The sequence below is a fragment of the Puntigrus tetrazona genome, chromosome 16 (genome assembly GCF_018831695.1).
Source record: "Puntigrus tetrazona isolate hp1 chromosome 16, ASM1883169v1, whole genome shotgun sequence".
Classification (NCBI taxonomy): domain Eukaryota; kingdom Metazoa; phylum Chordata; class Actinopteri; order Cypriniformes; family Cyprinidae; genus Puntigrus; species Puntigrus tetrazona.
The window spans coordinates 17,125,352-17,146,809 of NC_056714.1; the positions used below are offsets into that span (position 1 = coordinate 17,125,352).

Sequence of the window (21,458 nt, forward strand, 5' to 3'; positions counted from 1 at the left end):
TGTGCTTGACAACTAGACACCAGCTATCATAACATACAACGATTATTTCCACACTTTATTCTCATTTCTGAATGTGAATTTGAAAACCACTGACTGAACAAATTTAAATTCAGATAAAATGTCTTCTATAAGGAGACAGTTTTAGACCCCCTCTTCCCTTGACTCTTTCTCTCTTTGTTACTCTCATTCGTTTCTTTGAAGCTGTGCTTATCCAGAGCACAGCTTTTAGTTCAGCATTACGGTCTTGATCTTTCTTTAAGGTCCCTCAGCGTCACCTAGACAGTACTAACAGCAGGCGCGCATAAAACTGAACAGGCACAATGCCGAAAGCCTCAAAATGTAGGAAAGACCGTGTATACGAGGTCATGTGATTAGCTCAAATGAGCGAAAGCCATCTGGCTTCTCTTACTGATGCTTACGAAGCTTTCATCTCATTTCTGCGCCAGTTGTGCTGAACTCCAGCCAAATGCACGAGTTTGCTTTTGTGGCAAATTGCTGATCTGATCTGTGCGTATGCGTGAGTTTGTTTACACCGTGCAACATTATTATGTTTCGATATGATCAGGAACGGAGAAGGTCAAACTCAAGCGAGCTTGCCTGTTCGAGAGACACACACATGCTGTGAGGTATATTAAGCTGTTGAATAATTGGTTCATTTCCTGCATCTTGGGTTTTTCTCGGCAATCAATCGCCCCAAGCACATAGACTCTCAGCTATAGTTAGACACATCAGGGGGCTCAGAAAATGCATTTGTATTATTCTGTTGTCTTTATGCTGCCTTTTTTTAAAAATATATTTTTATACATATACGTGTGTGTGTGTGTGTGTGTGTGTGTGTGTGTGTGTGAGTCAGAGAGAGTGGGCCCTGTGCAGGCCGTGTGAAGCCCATCTGGGTGTATGTTAGTGCAGTAGTCATCAGTCTGCCTGTAGCTGGGGCCAGATGGTCGTGCCTCTGCAAGCCACTCAGTAAGTACATCACAGATCCGGGCATGTGGGCCAACCGCTCCACTACATCTTACTTAAATAGTCCCTCTCTCTCGCTCTCTGGCTTGCTCTGTTTCCTCATCTCTCTTTCTATGCACGGTATACATCACTGTGATACTGATACATTAGCGTACATTAGGGAAAGCATTTGTAACCCACGATGCAAACACATCACACTTACAGTAAGCGCCACCCATTTCTCATCACGTCTTGTTTTGTAGTGTTAAGTTTGAAACCAAACTGAAAGTCCCATTTTAATCCGGAAAGGTTTAGGAGTTTGACTAATTTAAAATAAAGAAATGCTGTCATGTTAGAGGAATGTGAAATATTTCGGATTCTACACTATATCTAGGTCAATATATTTTTTATGGGTCATACATTTTTGATATACACTACGTGAACTGTTTTGTGCAGAAAAATGAAGACAAACCGAATACTAAGAACTTTAGCATTACTAAGACAATTGTTATGCTAAATTAGTAAAAAGCTAAAAAAAACAACAAAAACTGTTTTTCAGCAGTTATCTGATCTAGTATATACAGTATATACCTAACAATTCATACATTAATAGAAAAGCTTTCAAAAATGTTATAAAACTCATTATCAAAACTTAGAGCTTGTTTTGTAACCCAGGGTCATGTTTAGGGTTGGTAAGAATTGTATAATGTTTTAACAAGACATATCTTATTTTTGTGGAAGCCATAATACAAAACCTTTTTTTTTACAATTTAAAAGTTTTTAGTATCAAAAGTCTTTTAATCAATAAAATGCATTCCTGAAGTATAAAATACAAAATGGACTGAACCCAATCTTTTGAACATTAGTGTAGAAATATATGCAACAGGGGCATGCTGTAAGCCAGAATCAATCATGCATTTCCTATTTGAGCAAAATGGGACAACATCTCTGCACAGCTCTGGCCTCTTTCATTTCATGTTTTCCTGTTTTCATCACCATCTCTCACTATGTTTCTCTCTTCTCTTACTCGTGCTCACACTGTTCAATATCTTCTTTTTGTAAAGCTTTGTCATAGATGGTGGCACAAATCTGCCTCTCTCATCTGAGGTCTGAGCTTTCAGGATGAGATTAGATCAGGTTTTGAAGAAATGACAGAAAATAAATCCAGTCAAGGTAGAAGCAGCCACTGTGCTCATTGCTTTGATCCGGTCTGGAGATGATGGCCAGTTTTTTGTTTTTTTTTAATGCATTGAAGGGGATGATAATGTTGTATGATTTTGGAAGGGAGGCCATTGGCATCTAGGAGATTCAGCTGGCTGACACAAACACATACACACTCTAGCTGAAAAACACAAACACACAGAGAGGCAAATTACCAGGGAAATTAGGGGCAATTCTGGGCCCTCACCACTTAACCCAAAGCCAATGAAAGAGAGGGAGCGATGGATGAAGAGAGGGAGCAGAGGCCTGAACCTGCTGTCCATGATGAAACAAGCCAGTGGAATTTAATTTCCCTCCGGTCAAGAGATGCCAATAAACACTATTGAATCCTGTTCCTGCCCTGACATGATAGGAATTTAATTTGAGACCCACAGGGATCTTTCTCTCTCTCTGTCTGTCTGCTGCACTGGAACACTGCCCCTCTCTCTGTTCTGGATGTTTGCACGGGCAGAGAAAGGAGGAGAGAAATGATTGAAATTCCTAGTCCGCATCCGAGAACACACACACACACACACACGCATGCATGCACACACACCGCCCAGGTTGGAAGGCATCACGCAGTTCTACCCCTCAGACACCTGCACACTTGCATAGAAACTCCAGTGATGTAGCCTTGATCCGGCCCATTCAAAGTTGCAAAGAATGTTTTTCTCTGGTATGATATAGTGGCAGAAGTATAGGATGAAATGCAGAAGTTACAGAATATCAAGAAGAGTGATCGATGATTATTATTCTGTTATTAATATTCTATTATTCTTATTAACTAAAATAAATCATTTTACATATGCCAAGCATTTAAGCATTACAATATTCCTCTTTAAAAGAAAATAAACTTCATATTTTTGCAAAGTGACCCTAATGTAAAACGGAACAATGTAGGGCCATAAACTATAACCCCAAAACTTTCTTTATGGCATCTTCATTTTTGAGTTATAGGCAAGAAAACTTTGAAGAAAAAACTTGAAATATGCTGTTTCCCCAATTTTGAATTGTTGCTAATGACACACACAAGATTGCTGAAGTCAACAGATTTTACTAATAGACCTACCAATCTCTGCGTAAAAGTAGCATCATGTTGCTGTTATCTTTCTGAAGCCATTTTGTAATGCCTCTGAATCTCATTGATTCTCATTGTCACCCATCAAGCACCTCTTCAACCAGCCTGTACTTACACACTCACCTCAGACACCTTCATTGTCTCTCTGTGGTTAAATAAACGTATTATACTAACCTGTTGTGTCAGTCCTCTTCCGTTACACTCCTATTTGAGATAAAATACTTTTATAACATCATTGTCATTCATTATAATTATTATTATTATTATTTTTTTAAATCTTACTAAGCTGAAGCTTTTGAAGCACAGTGCATATTAAACACGGCTCAATATAATTATTATTATTATTTTTTATTTCCGAAAGGAAAAGAAAAAAAGAAAAACTGAAAAGAATAGATCTGAAACTCTTTAAAATTTGTGCGTTAGTATGGTAGCTATCACTCATCCAAAGATAAGACGAGTTAGCCTAGAGGTATAGGTATGGATTCAGCTGTTTCTAAATGGTATTATGATTCAGAGAGTGCCCAGATGCAGAAGATGTTGCCGCCAGGGGGTCACTGTGAACCAAGGGAGAATGTTTCAGCAGAAGGGAGTTCCTACAGTTTAACAGTAGGAGAGCAGCAGACTGGACGTCCATTAGACAGAGGAAATTTCCCTTGATCTAGACACACCAGTCTGTCTGTCTGAGTATAACCAATCTGGCCTTATGAAAGATATTGTGAAGTGTTATTCATTAACTGGGACTTTGCTCGCTCTGAATAATTCTCTTCACATATTCTTTGAGGAGCAGAACGGATGTGACATTTCTTTGTCAAAGATTTAAAAAAAAAAAAAAAAAAAACGCCTTTTGATTATCTCTCCTTTCTGAACACTCAAAATTAGACTAAAGATAAAACTTAATGGCTTATGGAAATTCTTCTCTTTTTAATACACACGAAGACATGAAACGTTTCGAATGGCACAAGCAATCAGCGTCCTCGCCAGAAAGGGATAGGAGAGCTAGGGGAGAAAAAAAGGGCGAGGGACGTTATTGTTTAATTACCGTGGAACTGACATGGAAAACAGGCCGAATTTAAAAGGTGCTCGGTAACATCTCAGTCCAGGTGTTTGTACTTGTGCTTGAGGGAGAGAACACACGAGAGAATTTGTTTTAATGGGTGAACCGCTAGACCCAGCGCTCTGTTCGCTGTCAACCTGTGTTTAATGTGCTGAATGTGAGAGCTGTTAAGGTCAGTGAGCAGGCAGAGAAAAGCCTCTCTCTCTTTCTGTAACGGGGGATTAAAGTGGGAGATCTAAGTAGTTGTTTTATGGATGTGGGTGTCACCTTGTTCTCTTCTCCTCTACAAAGGTTGAATAGTACCGCTTTGAACCCCCCCTTTCTCCATCAGTTCAACCCACGACACCCCTAATTAGACCTTCAGCTCCACCTCCATCCGGCCTCACATCTCTCCGCACATGCTCTCGTTCCATATTCACTTGTTCAGATTCGGCTTTCATCACACTTCTTTATTATGGGCACTTACCGATCAATGCAGTTGGCACCTGTGAATGGCATTCTTGAAAATGCTCAAAAATGAGGCATATTTTGTAGTAATGTTAGATCTCCTGCAGTAGTATTGCGTTTGTTCCGGCACTCATAAAGCAGTAATAATATTAGTTTGAAAGCATATGCGACGTTTTTTTTTAAGGCCGAGCAGAGAAGCGGCTTGAGATCAGCCTGTCTCACACATCTACAGCCTCCCAGCCGCGAGCAAACATCTCTGCAAGGATTGCATGCTTAGGAGAGCCGCAGTCTTCCAACAGGTGGCATCATACAATGCAGTGTTACTGCGGAAAAGTGTTTTTGTGTGTGTGTGTGTAGCATTGTACAATATAAAAATGAACGATGTTAGCAGGTCTCTGCAAAAGTTGCTATTACAGTTTTTGAATAATGGAATGATGACTGCACTGATTAACAGACACTTTTCAAATGTCAAGTGCAGGCAGAATTGCATTATTAAACCTTTATGGCATTTCATTTTTCTAGGAATCACAAATATCTCACGAAAAACGCTGTCTAGTAAAACATTTTCTAGCAATTTTCGCTTTGTTGTTTTGTCTTCCGTTTCTGTAATTGCTGAACTGTATCACGTGGCAACGTTTCCTGCCGTGCTGTTGTTTAAGATATAAAACAAAAATAAAATGTGCAAAACCTGAACTTATTTCATGTCAGGTAGTTGACAATGCAACATTTTTCATGTAGTTTAATGTGATGTAGATGGTTTTGTTTATTCAAATGCCATTCTGTTTGATCTGTATGTTTACTGTAAATTTTATTGTTCAGATAAAAGACTCAACAGTAAGATAAAATTAATAAAGATAAATTGGTATGAGCTAAATATGGCAATACCTCATATTGGGGCAGGTCCTCATTTGTAGAAACATAAATTGTATGTATAAGTATTGTGTTTTAATTGTAAACATGCAAAGTTTTCTGTTAGAGTTAAGTTATAGCATTTCTGTCAATCTTTATATAAAAACAGCAAAAGTCTATAGAACATCCCTATTTACTGTATCTAAGTAAATGTGTTTAGCGTCTAACAGACCTTATGTTTTTGTGTCTCCAGCTGTATGCTGTAAGTCTTTTTAAACAAAAAATCAATTGCATGTCTGTTGAGAAAGTACATGATTTGCTTTCAGACAAGTAACATAACATCATATTCCTTTTTCAACCTGCAGTATAAATGAAACCGAGACTATGAGAAAGAATGAGAGACTAAATGACTGAGAGTGCACATTTAAATTGCTTTGATTTGTAAGGGAGAGTGTTTTGTAGCTCCCCAGACAGCAGCATTAAAAAGATAACCTAGAAATGCTCCATCAATTTATTCGCCTGTGCTGTTACAAAACACTTACATTTGCAAAAGTAGATTCTGGAGCACATGGTATGAGATGAATTTTGGGAATGAGTTGTAAAGCCCTGGGGGGAATATCATTTGTAGGGATGTAAAACAAAACAACACATTTAAAAAAAAAAATTTAGGGTTACGTTTAAAGGGGGCTGTGGGGGGGTTTTGGGGTATGTAGGGATGTGAATGACTACTTAACTTTAAGCCCTGTATAATAAGACCGGGTTCAGGTTCACAGAATCATGACTGGATGCACTTTTAGGGAGGTTTTATATAAAGCACATTTGTTTCATAACAGCTACATGGAACACATTTCTAAAGTAGAACTTTTAAATGACACACCATTTCAAAAACACAATTTACATGAAGAGAAGCTCGGAAAAACAGTGTGAGACATGTCACAGTAATTTTGTGTGTTATAAAGGGGAATGAATGTAAAAACATTCAAAGAGGTTTTTACTGTACACACATACAGTACTAAAACCTCTTTTTCTTATATTATTTTATTCTGTATTATTCTGTTTAATTCCTTTTTTAGATATATATTTTAAAATGTGGAGCTGAAATTTCTGATGATCATTCAGAAATCATTCTAATTTGACGATTTGGTTGGAAAGATTTATTATAGCAATGTTGAAAACAGTTGTCTTGCTTAATAATTTGTTACATTTTTGGAATAAAAAGTACATTTTATTTTTATCAGTATTTTATTTATTTATTTTTTTTAGCATTACAATGTCACCAGGATATGTATGTGTGTTTGTCACTATTTTAAATGCCAAGTGTGGCAACCAGAGTGTCAGCAGTCAGTCATGATGTTCTTTTGCTGTGACATCTCATGTTGTTTCTCCTCAAGGATGGACTCCGTGAGCAGAAAAGTGTGCCTCAAAATCCCTGATGGTCTATTAACTGCATCGCATCCACCTCATTCATGATCCGCTCCCACACACTGCAGAGGCCCTCTGGCCAATTATGAGCCACATGATTAGTATTATTGTCACAATTACTTCAACTTTCTCTATGTAGAAACTTGTTAACAAGCTCTGCTAAACTATTGCAGTGCTACGCTGCAGAAGAATTCTCCCTTTTCAATCGACAGCATCTCAGAAGTGAGTCCTTGGTCACACGCTCTGTCAAATGTAATAAGAGTGCATTGTTAAAGAGCTGCTACACAGTGACCTTGTTTTCCTGTGGTATATGTTGAGCTGTGCTGTCTGTGTGTCATAATGGGAAAGCTCTGGTAATGATGCTCCAGAGAGATGTACTCTTTGCTTATGTGTGTCTGTGTGTACCGGCACAGTCTGCACAATGTGTTTGTATGGCTGATGTCGCTCCCTGAGGTCTGTATAAGCAGACTTTTGATACTGAATTAATCGCAGGAGCCTTTGAAGTTACCGGCTAGCTGAATCTCATGTGAAGTTTGCTACAAAAAAACGGCATCCCTAGAGGAAGAATTTAGGCCTATATTCCATGTGTGTGTGTGTGTGTGTGTGAGTGTGCACTCCTCCTGAGCATGTTATTAGTGAATATTACATGCTGATCCATCAATGTCATATTTGAACAATTTTAATAATTGAAGGTTAGTGTGTGTAGGTGTGCACTTTTTTAATCCCTAAGATTGAGATATTAAAGATATTTGTGTAATTTTTTTTTCATTTCATTTCAAATCAATGAGCCAATTTTCGAAACACAAATGAAGATTGTTCTAATGAAGCTTGAGAAGTTTCTGACCTCCTGTTGAAAATCCAATTAACCAAAACGTATAAGAACCCAAAAGGTTATAAAGGCACTGTAAATATTTGAATCAGGCAGTTCAGTTCAAGCCTTGTGAAGAGATACAATTGCTTTCTATAATGATTTTAATAAAAATCTGTTAATGATATGGGTCTGGCTTCTGGTCGCGTCCACTTCCAGCTATTTTTAGCTGTACAAAACAGCTAATTCTTCTGCTTGATATTGCACTCTGGTGTATCTTATCAATATTATTTTAATGCATTATCTTAATTATGAACACACTGCTTTGTAGTGCAAAGAATTACAGCATTTAGTTATTCTTCTCATGATTTTTCTTTCCCTTATTCCCCTATATTCTTACAATGTATAAAACATAGAATATGCAATATCAGATATAAAATATACAAATAAACATAGAAAATAAAAAACAAGCAACAGAGTGAGATAAATAATTGTTAAATATTGCTCAAAAAATGATGTATATAAAGACAGCAAGGTAAACTTTTAAGTGGTTAAGAACTATTCCATTTATCTCACAATGAGCAGTAAAGTTTTTTTTCATTCATCCTGCAACTTATATGAAGTCATAACCCTGTTGTCATAGTAACCCAGCTACGCACACATTCCAGTATCTTCTTAAAAGTGTTGTTTTTGCGAAACTAATTGCAGCAAAATCTCAACCATTTACAAGATTCATTGATAGCGGGGTTGTTTGATTTCATCATGTTCTTTATAGCCTGTCAAAGATTCTCTTGATCAAATTCTGACAGTCTGAAAAAAAAATATTTTATGTGCCATTTTGTACAGTTATGATTTCCTTTTGTGGTTTGAAACAATCGGTGAAATCATTTATTCTTAGAAGAGAACTGTGTGATTATCATGTGTGGTTGTCTAATTAAATTATAGCATCTACATGCATAACTAACTCTCTCTCTCGCTCTCTCTCTCTCTCTCTCTCTCTCTCTCTCTCTCTTTTAGGACTACGCTAAGAAAGAGAAAACCATTGCAAAAGCCCTGGGGGATTTGAAAGCTAACTTCTATTGTGAACTATGTGACAAGCAGTACCATAAACATCAGGAGTTTGACAACCACATCAACTCATATGACCACGCACATAAACAGGTAAACTCCCAACAGCAGGTGGTCGAGCACATTAGATGGAGAAGCAGGAAAAAATGCAGAAGTGAAAGGAATAGTGATTGAACTCTTTCCCTACAGTCTACAAAGCCGTTACTACCTTCGGCAGAGCGTCTCTGAATATAATAATGTGCATAGAAACTGTGGTGTGCTTGGTCAAACACACCGCTTGACTACAGTTTGCTTTTGCTAAACTGTTTTTGCCCCCAAATAATCTGCAGTTGATTCTTGTGTCTACAGTACATATTGTATAGCCCCCAGCTAATAACGACATTCAAATTACAGCCAACTGTTAGAATAACTGTTCATTTATACGCTCAGAAAATGCTACTTATGCATGATCAACAAAACATTTGGAAAAGCATTTGCAAAGTACATCACTAATCTTCCCTCAGGTAGTCTCTTGAGTCAGTTGAGCTGTGTGTGTTCTGGTAACTGATATTATGTCGGGGAAGGTGTTACACCCACAAAGATTTTAAGTGTTTAAAAAAAGTAACTAAATTGTTGCAATTTATATAATTCTAACCTTCTAACAACTTTCAGAAAGACAAGAAATGCACTTTTCTTTTAGAATAAAAAAAGTCAATCACACAAGCAAGTTCAAATAGACTGCTGTATGCTTTCATGGGTCATTTGCCATCTGCTTAAAATGAACAATTAGTTGATTTATAACAGTGCATGTGACCAATGAGTTCTTTTGTCTGTTCAGCATTCATGTGAGGTGCATGAACGATGATCACTTTAAAACTCTTTGACACTACCTTTCATAATTTTGGGATTTTTTTTTTCTTTTTTTATATAACATTTAATAATAAATGTTTCTGGAGCACCAAATAAGCAGATTTTTGAAAGGTATATGTGACACTAAGGACTGATCGTACCATCACAGGAATAAATTATTTATTATGTATTTATTATTATTATTATTATTTAAGTCTTTCTGATTTCTGGTAACAATTAGGGAACACATATTCACTATTAACTAAGAGTTTTCCTTCAATAAACTTCTAATTTGCTGCTTATTAATAGTTAGATAGTTCTTAAGTTTAGGTATGGGGTGGGATCTTAAATCATCTACAAAAATGCATTAATATGTGCATAATAAGTATTAATAAATAGCCAATGTGCTAGTAATGTGAGTAATATGCATTCTAATAAACTACTAGTTAATAGTGAAAATTGATCTTTAAAAGTGTTGCCCAATTTCCATAGACCCCTTTTTCTTAGAAATAATGATAATGATAGATTTTAAGTCTTGACATCTTGATGCCCTCTCTCTCTCGCATCGCATTTATTAATAATAATTCAGGAAAAAATAAAAAGAGAAACCGCTGAGAATAGAAAATCTAATCATTCTGCTAAAGGAAACCGATGAAGAGAGTGATAGGAGTAAGGCAGAGCTGAGGATGTCCTCACTGGTGCCAGGATCTCAAACTGGAGTTTGGTGCCCATCTGTGTGGCATCTCAGATTAAACATGCTCCCTAGCATTTCTTGCGGCAGATAACACTGTATGTGCGCTGCTATTATCCTGTGTACTGTCAGACAAACTGGTCTTCTAACAAAGAATGGCACACAGAGCCATTAAACTCTCTTCATCCTTCAACTTTGCATGTCTTATTCATCATAAGCCTGCTGCTGCATCATTACAGCACAGTCTAAAAATGAAACATGCAAAACAATACACTAATGAAACGTTTCATACGTACAGTTACATGAAATCCAAGTGTGAAGCAGAGAGCGAGAGAAGCAGAGTTAGTAGTTACGTAACTAATTCTGAAGGACCGCTCAGTGACAGCTACACCAAAGACAGACAGAGAGGGAGGGAGGAAAGTAATTACACATGTTGTTGCGATGGATTTCATCTCCGTGCGAACATGGCTCCAATCAAACCACAGATGACTGCACACTTGTTCGCCGTGCAGATGTGTCTGTTCCTGTTAGTCAAAGTCAATGAGTCAGAGATGAATGATGCCAGCTCAGCACGAACATCCGTAATATTCCATAATCAATCGTGAGATTTTCAGCCGAGTGTTTCACATCAGTACTTTGTTACAGAGAAATTAGCATGTCATTCTTGTTTCTGTTTAATTAATTGTGACCAAACATTTTTTTTCCTAGTGTAAAAGGTTGAAATTATTTATCTTTGTGTAAAATTTAACAAATAATGCTAATTTATTACAGATACCGTAATAATGTATCAATATGTCATCAGCGTGATTAATGGACTATATCTAATAGATTATAACTGATTTTGGTGCTCATGGAGGAGACGCTGATGTAATATATTATATCTATAAATACACTATATTGCCATATTGCTATATTAATTTCACTGGAACTAAGAGGCCAATTCCAGCTCCTGAAAAACAATCCCCTCCACCAAACTTTACACTTGGCACAATGCAGTCAGACAAGTACTGTTCTCCTGGTAACCACCAAACCCAGACTCGTCCATCAGATTGCCAGATGGAGAAGCGTGATTCGTCACTCCAGAGAACGTGTCTCCACTGCTCTACAGACTGCATCCGATGCTTTGCATTGCACATGATGATGTATGACTTGGATGCAGCTGCTTGGCCATGGAAACCCATTCCATGAAGCTCTCTGTGCACTGTTCTTGAGCTCATTTGAAGGCCACATGATGTTTGGAGGTATGTAGGGATTGACTCTGCAGAAAGTTGGTGACCTCTTTGCACTTTGTGGCTGAGTTGCTGTTGTTCCCAAACGCTTCCACGTTCTTATTATACAGCTGACAATTGACTGGGGAATATTTAGGAGCGAGGAAATTTTATGACTGGATTTGTTGCACAAGTGGCATCCACAGTTCCATGCTGGAATTCACTGAGCTCCTGAGAGCAACCCATTCTTTCTCAAATGTCTGTAAAAACAGTCTACATGCCTAGGTGCTTGATTTTATACACCCGTGGCCATGGAAGTGATTGGAACAACTGATTCCGATTATTTGGGTGGGTGAGCAAATACTTTTGGCAATATAGTGTTTATTATTGCTATCAAACGATTAATAACATCCAAAAACTTTTTGTTTAGATAATATATACACACATACAGCGTATATTTTGAAAATATTTATATGTACTTGTATATATTTACGTTCATGTTAACTTTCAAATTAATATATAAATATAATTTTGAGAGCACTAATATATATATATATATATATTCCATTGTGATACAGTATTATGTTTCTCACGTGTAATCTATTGCATGGTAATGATTACTGATTGATTTGAATTTTTAATTTGAATTGTTAACAGTGCACATTTTTCTGGTACAAAAATATTTTGAAATTGTATTTTGTGAGACTCTTTTGCATGCCTCATACTGACCAAATATGTTGTTGGTCTGTGAACTGACTTCTAACAAGTCATGTACCTCCCACAAGAGATGTTAATTCATTTGAGGGTCCTGCAAAAGCCATGAAAGGTGCTGTTGAACTCTTCCTGCAGGCATCGAGAGTGTTTCATTAGACTGAGTTATGTATAGTCGACTGTGTAAAATATGCATGCTGTGAGTTTGGCAGTTGAGGCAGTTTGGTGTGACCCCAACCCAGCCGCTTCACATATCGCTCCACAAACATGCAGCCTGGCTGTGCTCCCTGGTCCTGAGGAACAATACTGTATATTTCACAACCCACAGAATCCCCAGTCACTTAGCATTTATGCATGTGTGTGTGTGTGTGTGTGTGTGTGTGTGTGTGTATGCACTGACGTGCAGCAAATATGGTTGAGAGGTTTGATTTAATTAATCTTTAAAAGGCACAAAACCATTCCTAGAGAGTTATGCAAATCAACCAGCTGTCCTTCAGTAATAAGAGGAGGGAAAGGAAGAGGTGAGGCATGAGACGGAGGTTAACGTTAGGGCAACACAGAGAGAACCAGAGAAGCAAAGACTGGAGTTAACCCTCATGTTGAGGGGTCTAAAAGAGCCTAAGGCAGTGTAATAGCTTGAAATAAAACATTGGAGTCTTATCAAATGTTCAATTGCTCCTGTTTAGGGCGAGAGCCTAGATATAAATTATGAATAAATACAAGGAACTGTAAATGCTAAGACTCGCTGAGAAACTCTTAACTTCATATTTAATATTTTGTTTGGTTTATATTATTTAATTTTTGTTTTTGTGGGCCTAATAGAAACAACATTACTGAAAAGGATACCAGTCATATTCCTAAAAGGAGTAGGAGAAAATCTGTTTTTCGAAATTTTAAAGATTTTCTCAACTGATTGACTGTCCCCAAGCTTAAAAACAAGTCAATTTCAAAATGACATAAGGGTTAAAGTTAGGATGTAAGAAGAGGAAGCCAAAGAAGAGAGGCAAATATTAAGGGGATGTCTCAAGAGGACTTTTTTTGAACGGTTCCACTAGAGGCTAAGAGCAGAATCTGAAGGGAATCCCCTGCTAGACTCCCATGGCTAAGGTGGATTTCAAGCGATAGAGACCTACAGATATGAGCTTGGAGATAATCCATATTTCATAACCTGATCTGAAGGAGTCCAAGCCTAGTCATGTCTGTGTTTCTATAAAAAGCGCAGCAGGCTGCTTAATGTTTAAAAAATAGCTGAGGGACATGTGAGATTGTGTGAGCGTACAGTAAGGTCTATCCTCAGGGCATCTAGCGGTGAGGGTGGGGGTAGCTCTGGGAGAAGAAAAAGAGAATGTATTTTTAACGCTGCGCAAATAGTTCATTTGTCCTTTCTTGAACGATTCCTGAGTGGCTTTGCACTTTGCAAAAAAGAGAGAGAGTGAAGAAGAAACACGAAAAAAGTGGTGGCTGTTTCTCAGTCGAAAGCGGTGAGTCAGCAGCCTGAAATGAATGAATGGATAACAGTTATAAAGGGACATGGGGATAAACTCAGACAAATAATTGCACGAAACTTCATTTGCAGCAGATGGAGGAATTTGTATGATTCCTCATGAACTTTTAAAAGCCTGAGGGTATTGAGAGCTGTTCTTTTATGTAAACAGCCACTTTAGATGTTCCAGTCATTACTCGAAACCGCATTGCAAGTATCTGATAAGACAATAATAGAGTCTTTGCTAGGGGCTCTCTAAATCTACCAGCAAGTCAATATCCACTTTTGCTAGAAAAACTGCATATAAATGTACAGTGCTTATATAACCAATGCATTACCTGTTACACTAGATTTAATATGCTCACATCACAATATCTCTCATTCTTTAACATATTATGCACACACTTATGTTGTGACAGTCAGTTTAATAAATCAGAAATGAGCTGTAAATCATTACTTGACATGTCAGAAACACTAGAGAAATTACAGACGTAAAATGATATCAACAATTATATAAAGTATTAGAATATAGAAATAAAAACCATTATTTGTAAATAAATACATACATTATTTTTTGTTGTGTTTGTATTAGTATTATTATTATTAGCATATATTATCAGTTCAAAAGTTTGCTGTATTTGTATTTTACAGTTTTTTCAACTGCTTGCATTTTCAAAACTTTGCCTCTTTTTTTTTAAAGAAATTTACACACAAATCCAAATATTTCACACGTTAAAATCCAAAATGCCTCACAACTCTTACAAAATGAAGCATGCAAAATATCACATAAACACATCTCAAAGGCGAACATTTGCCATAATATTAATTTCTGAGGGAATTAATACAAATTACAAAAAGAATTGAGCGTTTTGTTTTGCAGAAATTGTTAAAAAGCTTGTCAAAGTCAGAGAAATGGTGTAGATTTGTGTGCGGTTCTGGTGTTTTTGTGTCAGGTTTTAGAAATTGTGTGAGAAGTAAAGATTTTCTGTGTAAGGAGTCAAAACATAATATATTTATAAATGTTATTTATTGCTGTGGTGGCAAAGCTGAATTTTCAGCAGCCTTTACCCCAGTGTCACATGATCCTTTTGGTGCTTGGTTTACGGTGCTCAATTACTTAAAGCGCTTCTTATTGCTACCAATGTGGAAAATGCTTTTTGCATTTTTCAGTATTCTTTAATTAAGTTAAACAAATGGAATTTATTTAAACCATTACTTACTATCAATTGTGAATGTGACCTTGCTGAATAAAAATATTGTTATTTTTAAATCGTTCTTCAAAGCAAACCCAAACCTCGATTTCAACATTGATAATAATAAGAAATGTTTCTTGAGCAGGATCATCATATTATAATAATTACCTGACACACATAGCACAAAAAAAGTAACAGATAATGCAAACAAATTGTGTTCCAGCACTCCCCAGTCTCCCCATCAGCCCGTGTGTTTGTGTGTACAGGATTCTGTATGGATGAAAGCTTCCCCCGAAAGCTTCTTACCGCACCTTCCTGCAATATCCGGTTCCAAATCTCCCCTCCTCCCTCTCTTGCACTCACATCCTCTCAGCTTCAAAGGGTCTCCTTTCCTGATCCTCTCAGGCACCTTACTCACGGACTCATTACAGCATTCAAACATATACGGCGCACACAAATGTTACAGATCACGTAACCTGACAGCCTGTCATCTTACGAGCTGCTGAAGAAGGTCTAAAAGAGTTTTAGCAGACAGCTTTTTGCCTGCGGCCCAATGCTAACACTCAACCCATGAGCCCCGTATGCGGTGTGCATCAGACGGCGCAGGATATTGGAAGTGTCTTTGGTGGATTATCTGCCTGTGAACGTGGAGATTGGGTTGAGGATAATCCACACGTTGATGTTTTTCCTCCTGGGGTGAACGAGAGTGACAGTTTCTAATCAACGTTAAGTAGAAACACCGGCCAAGGATTACATAGTTCCTTCGCTCGCGGCTGTTAGGGAGAGGTTTGCGGAAGATACATTGTTTCAGCCGGCAGTCTGTAATCTTTAGTTTGAATTCCAAATTGCTAGATAGGTGCTTCTCATGCGTGGGGTTTTATCATATTTCCAGGAATTTTATTAAATGTCCTCCTGAGCAAAATGCTCCCGCTCGGCACGAAGCTGTCCATGGAGATGGTTCGCACAGAGAAAAGGGAGAAAGAGAGGGAGTTTTTCATTTTCTTTTCAAGTAAATGCCTGAGGCTTATCGCTGCCTCTCTGCACCAACTGCAGTTGGCCACAGAATCAGCGGTGATGAGATTAGGCTGAGTGTGATTGGCGCAGACTCCCAGCAGAGAGTGTTTGCGCTGAAGGTGGCGTAATATAGGTGGTAGGTTTTTCATCAGGCAGCTGTGGATTTGGAAATGAGGGAACGTGCTGAATCGATGCCACACAGTAGAGCAGAGGTAATGCACAGCCATTAGTAATCTTTAATGGGCAAAGTGGCATGTTATCTGTCTTTGTTACATGGTTAAATAAGTAGAACACTTTACTAACACACACTGAATGCTGAGTGAAACTTTTTTTTACAGCAGAAGCAGCACTACTATAGGTGCAGGTCAATGGGATTTAGACAAACAGGACAAGTTTCTGGATTAGCTTTCTTTGTTGTTCCTGGAACAATATGCTAATATTGGAAATTATGCTAAATTACATGAAGATATCCCGGCAGGAATACTAAAATCGGCCATATAGAGTGCTGTATTAATAATGGATTTCTCATTTGCAAATACAGTAAATTACCATTCAAACATTTGTGGTCAATAAGTCCACAAAGGTATATAGTAGTATGCAGCACAACTTTTTTTCACACTGATAAAAATAAGAAATGTTTTTCTTATGTGGGGGTTACACTTTATTTTGATAATTCACTTTAGAAATTTACACATTCACTTTTAAATAAATAAATATTTTTTTTTTATTCTTAATTTGCAACTACATGTAACTCTCAGAGTAGATTGTTAAGGTATGTTTAGTGTTAGTAAAATAAGAGGACATATACTTGCAAAGTTTCTCATAGTCAGTATGTTGTATGTTGTGGATCCTTAAAAAATAAAGTGCTAGAAGATATTAAACAGTCTATTAATACTTGAATAAATGCTAGTTGACATGCACTGGCAAAGTTACTTGCTGTTAGTAGAATGTCTAAAGTGGACTATCAAAATAAAGTGTTACCATTTTTTTCATTAGAATTATTTCTAAACAATCTTGACACTGAAACCTGGAGTAATTGTTGCTGAAAATTGAGCTTCAGGAATAATTTACATTTTAAAATATGCTCAAATAATAATCAGTTATTTTGTTTTGTAATATTTCATAATATGTTTTTGGTTAAATAAATTCAGCATTTTTATTTTTTTTATATTTAAAGCAATTTTTATACTTAAAATTATCATGTGTATTACTATAATATTACCTATTAATTAGTGCTAATTATAAGCATTTATAAGTTTTCTACATGACCTTATTCTACATCCTTAATCCAACCCAGTATCTAAACTTAACAACTACCTTACTATTAATAAACAGAAAATTAAGAACATACTGCGGGAAAAGTCAGTTAATAGTTAACATATGTTACTTAGTCTAAAATATTACCACAAAACCACTTTTATAATGTGTGAGTGTTTTGTGATTGCCAATGTGACTGTGCATCGTTCATTACTAGGCTGCCTATTGATAAAAATCAATTACATGATATGTGGATTCATTCAAAAAGTTCATCATAATTAATCATGCATTTTAATATTTTATGTGAAAAGCTCCCAATTAGAATAATAGAATAGAGTAATAAGATAATATGTTTCATTGCTATTGCACTGAATAGCCATTATGTAAATTAGCTTTAGTAGTCAATGTATTGTTTGGTTAATTTGGATTTAAGTAGGGTCCATTCACACATAACGTGTTTTTACAGTCTGCCTCATGACTAATAGTTCAGATGTTTTGGGCTTGTTTGTGCCACGAGTATTGTAAGAAAACCTAAAGCAGCTAAACTTTTCAGAATGAGTCTCTAACCACAAAAACGCATTCATCACTCTCTCTCTATCAATGATCCTGTTTTGCGTTGACATCCCTAGGAGAATAAGATGTACACCGTGTCTCGCTTGGTCTCTTCGTCTTCCCCAGGAGGAGTAGGAGGATAGTGTTAGCAAACTGACCCTGCTCAATGACAAAGACAAAGTAAAGAAGTTGTTTCGTGGGCTGCAGGAAGATAGAGAGAAGGGGACTGCCTGTTCCTCAATGCAGTGCACTATATGGGATGAGTGGGAGAACGGGGGAAGCGGTGCGCTGCTCTCTCTGTAGACTGCCAGGATGAGTAGGCTCTTATTGTCTTCTGCCCTTGTCAAACGCCTGGAGCTCTCCAGGGTCTCCGCAGCCCAGCTGAGGCTCTATTCATCTCCACCTGCCACATCCCGATAAAGGTACAAGAGAGCACAGTGTTAAAAAAAGAAACCGAGTTAGAAAGCGAGAGGGGGAGATATGACTCATTTTGAAAGCATCAGAGGACCAGCTATACCTGAGGGGAAGAACAGACAGATGGAACGGTGTTAGACAACTCGCACACATATACGCAGACGCACACAGACACAGGTGCGCAGTCTATTCCGATTCAATGCTTCATTATGCAGAGAATATTCTCTCTGTTTCTTAACATCGCTTGATGCTTTTCCTCGTCTGTGTTTGCGTGTGTGTGTAAAAGAGAGAGAGGCAGTCCCACCTGTTTGTTGTGTCAGGTTTTAGACTGGGAGGCTGGCTGACTAATGTTGCTCACCTGTGCTCAGTGGCTCAGGAGGTCCAGAGAGGCCTGTCACAATACGGCAGATTAAGCCAGAGAAACTGGAGCGTAGAGAAGGACCTCACACACACATATTGTATGCATACTCTGTTGTTTTTCGGGTAGCTCTCGGTTAGACTTAGCAGATAGACCATTGTAAATGGTGAACGATATGAATAAAAATGTTCAGGGTTATAAGATATTTAGCATTTTTGCAGATGTCAATGATTTTGCCAATACTAATTTGGATGTTAACAGAATAGTTTAGAAAATAAATTTAATTTGCTGACAGATGACTCACCCTCAAGACATTGCAAATGAGTTTGATTCTCCATAAATAAAGATTAGGATTTAGATTTAGCAACAAATAACCATTGGAACCTCTTCAGTGAATGGGTGCCGTCAGAATGAGAGTCCAAACTGTTGATAAAACATCCCAATAATCCACAATAATCCACATTCTATCACCTAACATCAAGTAAATACCTGTTTGTAATAACAGATCCATCTTATGAAATGCATATGTTTTACAAATAGATTTGTTTTTATATCTATTAAAATATATTATCACACTGTAGTTATATTTTGCTTTATAGTCAACATAAAATATTTTAGATATTGCATATTATTAGGTTTTTTTTATTCATTAGAACGTCATTAATTCAAAACAAAATATAAGATGATTCGGTCCCATTTTATATTAAGTAGCCTTAACTACTACGTACTAGGTACGATGCACTTATTGTGCACATACAAGTTTTTACATTGTAATTATATATTTTTTAAAAACTATATGTAATTAAATATGCAATTAACTTCTGTATTTCAATTTATAATTACACTGTTGAAGAATCCCTTGCATCTTAACACACCCTTAAACCTACCCATACCACCAAACCTGTCGCTAACCTTACACGTATCCTACCTCAATATCGGCAAAGGTGTTTTGCAATACAATATGACCGCAATAAGTACATTATTTACATACTTATTTTTTAATGTAAGTACAAAGTAGTTAAGGCCACCTAATGTAAAGTGTGACCGATGATTCATTATAAATCAATATGTACAGTTTCAGTCCTTAAAACTGTAGTAAATTATAAATCTAATTGGATGAGCTACATTTGAAAAAACTGAAAAATGTCCAAAACATGAATAACCGTGACAGTGTGAACGCACATCAGCAGAATTCTGAATTAATACGGCAAGTTGCGATGTTGTTTGGCAGCCGTAAACAACCAACAGCTACAATGTGTTAACACCAGGCGCGAGCCACATGGTTTCAAAACTAATCATTATAATCAACAAAGCCACCTCAACTGAACTGAAAAGTAAACAGTCGTTTTCTGCTTGGTGATTATTATTAAAATCATACCGCAGATTCTGCAGTAGAAAAGATATCGCAGAATATCTCACTGTTAATATGAAAACATAACACCCAAATATGCAAACAGTGGATTTAACCATTCCTTTTGTAGAACGATCTGCATTGGAGTTACATGACTGAACAAGGCAGCCATGATTGGCATTGAATCCTGTAAAGATGACAGCTGTCTGCATGACCCAAACTGAAGGGAGCAGATGAACCGCGATGACTTTTCGGATTCGTACAAAAAAAAGTAGCAGACAGAAAATCCAGTTCTTTGTAGGCCTGTGCCTGGTGAAATGTTGCAAGGTGACACCTCCATGTCTGGGCTCCGCGAGGTGGACAGAGATGTTTCAGCCAATTAGGGAACAGCCTGCTCATGTCCCAGTGTTAAAATGGCAAATCTGCTAATATCTACAGTGAGCCTGAGTTCACAGTCAGTGTCAGCTGTCAGACCAGATTTCACAGCACCATTGCACCTGCGTTTGTGTATGAATCATTGGTTAGCGTTATGAGTGATGTGTGTGTTAAATGTGTTTGTATTGAGATAGAATGCTGCCTGATACTCAGGTCATATGTTGTTTTTGTACAGCATTACTCAATTTTTTTGGCAAAGCGAAGTGTGGGACAGTGTGATCATGACTCAACTCTGTGTGTCTTTTCCCGAGGTTGTGATATAATGTGGAAATTGACAGAAACCCTGGACAGGACAGTATATTAAGGCGATATCTACTTACCCTGGAGATTTGTTTCATATATTGTCAATATAAGAGTTAGTAGAAGAGAAGGACAAATAGAAAGACAAAAGGAGGGTGTTTTAGCAGCCGATTGACTCAAAGAATAATGAAATCTGTTCCAAAAAATGGCAACAAAATCTCTGCATTTCCATTATTCTGGTCCATATTTTGCAGGTCATATTATCCTTCACCACTCTGTGTAACATTAATAATATAGATAAAACATTTTCTGCACATCATGTATATTACATTTTCATGTTTACAATTGATTAGTGAGTAAAATACCACTAAAATACTGTGCGGAGAAGTGACACAAGTGAGAAGTGGGGAAAAGAATGGGAACATATGGTTAACAGTGCACCTCTTTATTTTTTTGTTTGTTCAGTCGCTCGTTTGGTGAGATCCCACCCGGCCAGCGCCAATAAACACGTCCAGTTTTAGCTTTTTTACAGAGGGTTAACAATGAAAAAGAGAACTAATGAAAACCTTATGCTGTGTGCAGTTCACAGCATTTTATTGTCTTTAAAATGCCTTGCACATGGGTCGTAGTTTCCACTATAGTGCCTTTATATCTCTGATATAGGCTCTTTACTGTGCACCCTACTGATGGGATTCCTTTAAGGTCTATTAACATTAGGATTTTTAGTAGCAACATAAAACCTTGAGGTCTGTTATCTCAACTGGTGAATCTTAGCGTGTTTGAGATGAAGGGCCCTACATTATGTGAGATGCAAAATGCTGCATTACTCTTGAATTAAGATTCAGAATAGCTACT

General features: G+C 37.2%; 1 protein-coding gene across 1 annotated transcript in view; it reads left to right on the forward strand.

Moving 5' to 3' along the window:
• Positions 1-21,458, forward strand: part of LOC122359941 (G patch domain-containing protein 8) — a 76,897-nt gene that overhangs the window by 48,169 nt on the left and 7,270 nt on the right. Inside the window, 1 exon segment of the mRNA XM_043260180.1 lies at positions 8,818-8,961. Within this exon segment, the coding sequence (XP_043116115.1) occupies positions 8,818-8,961 (144 nt within the window).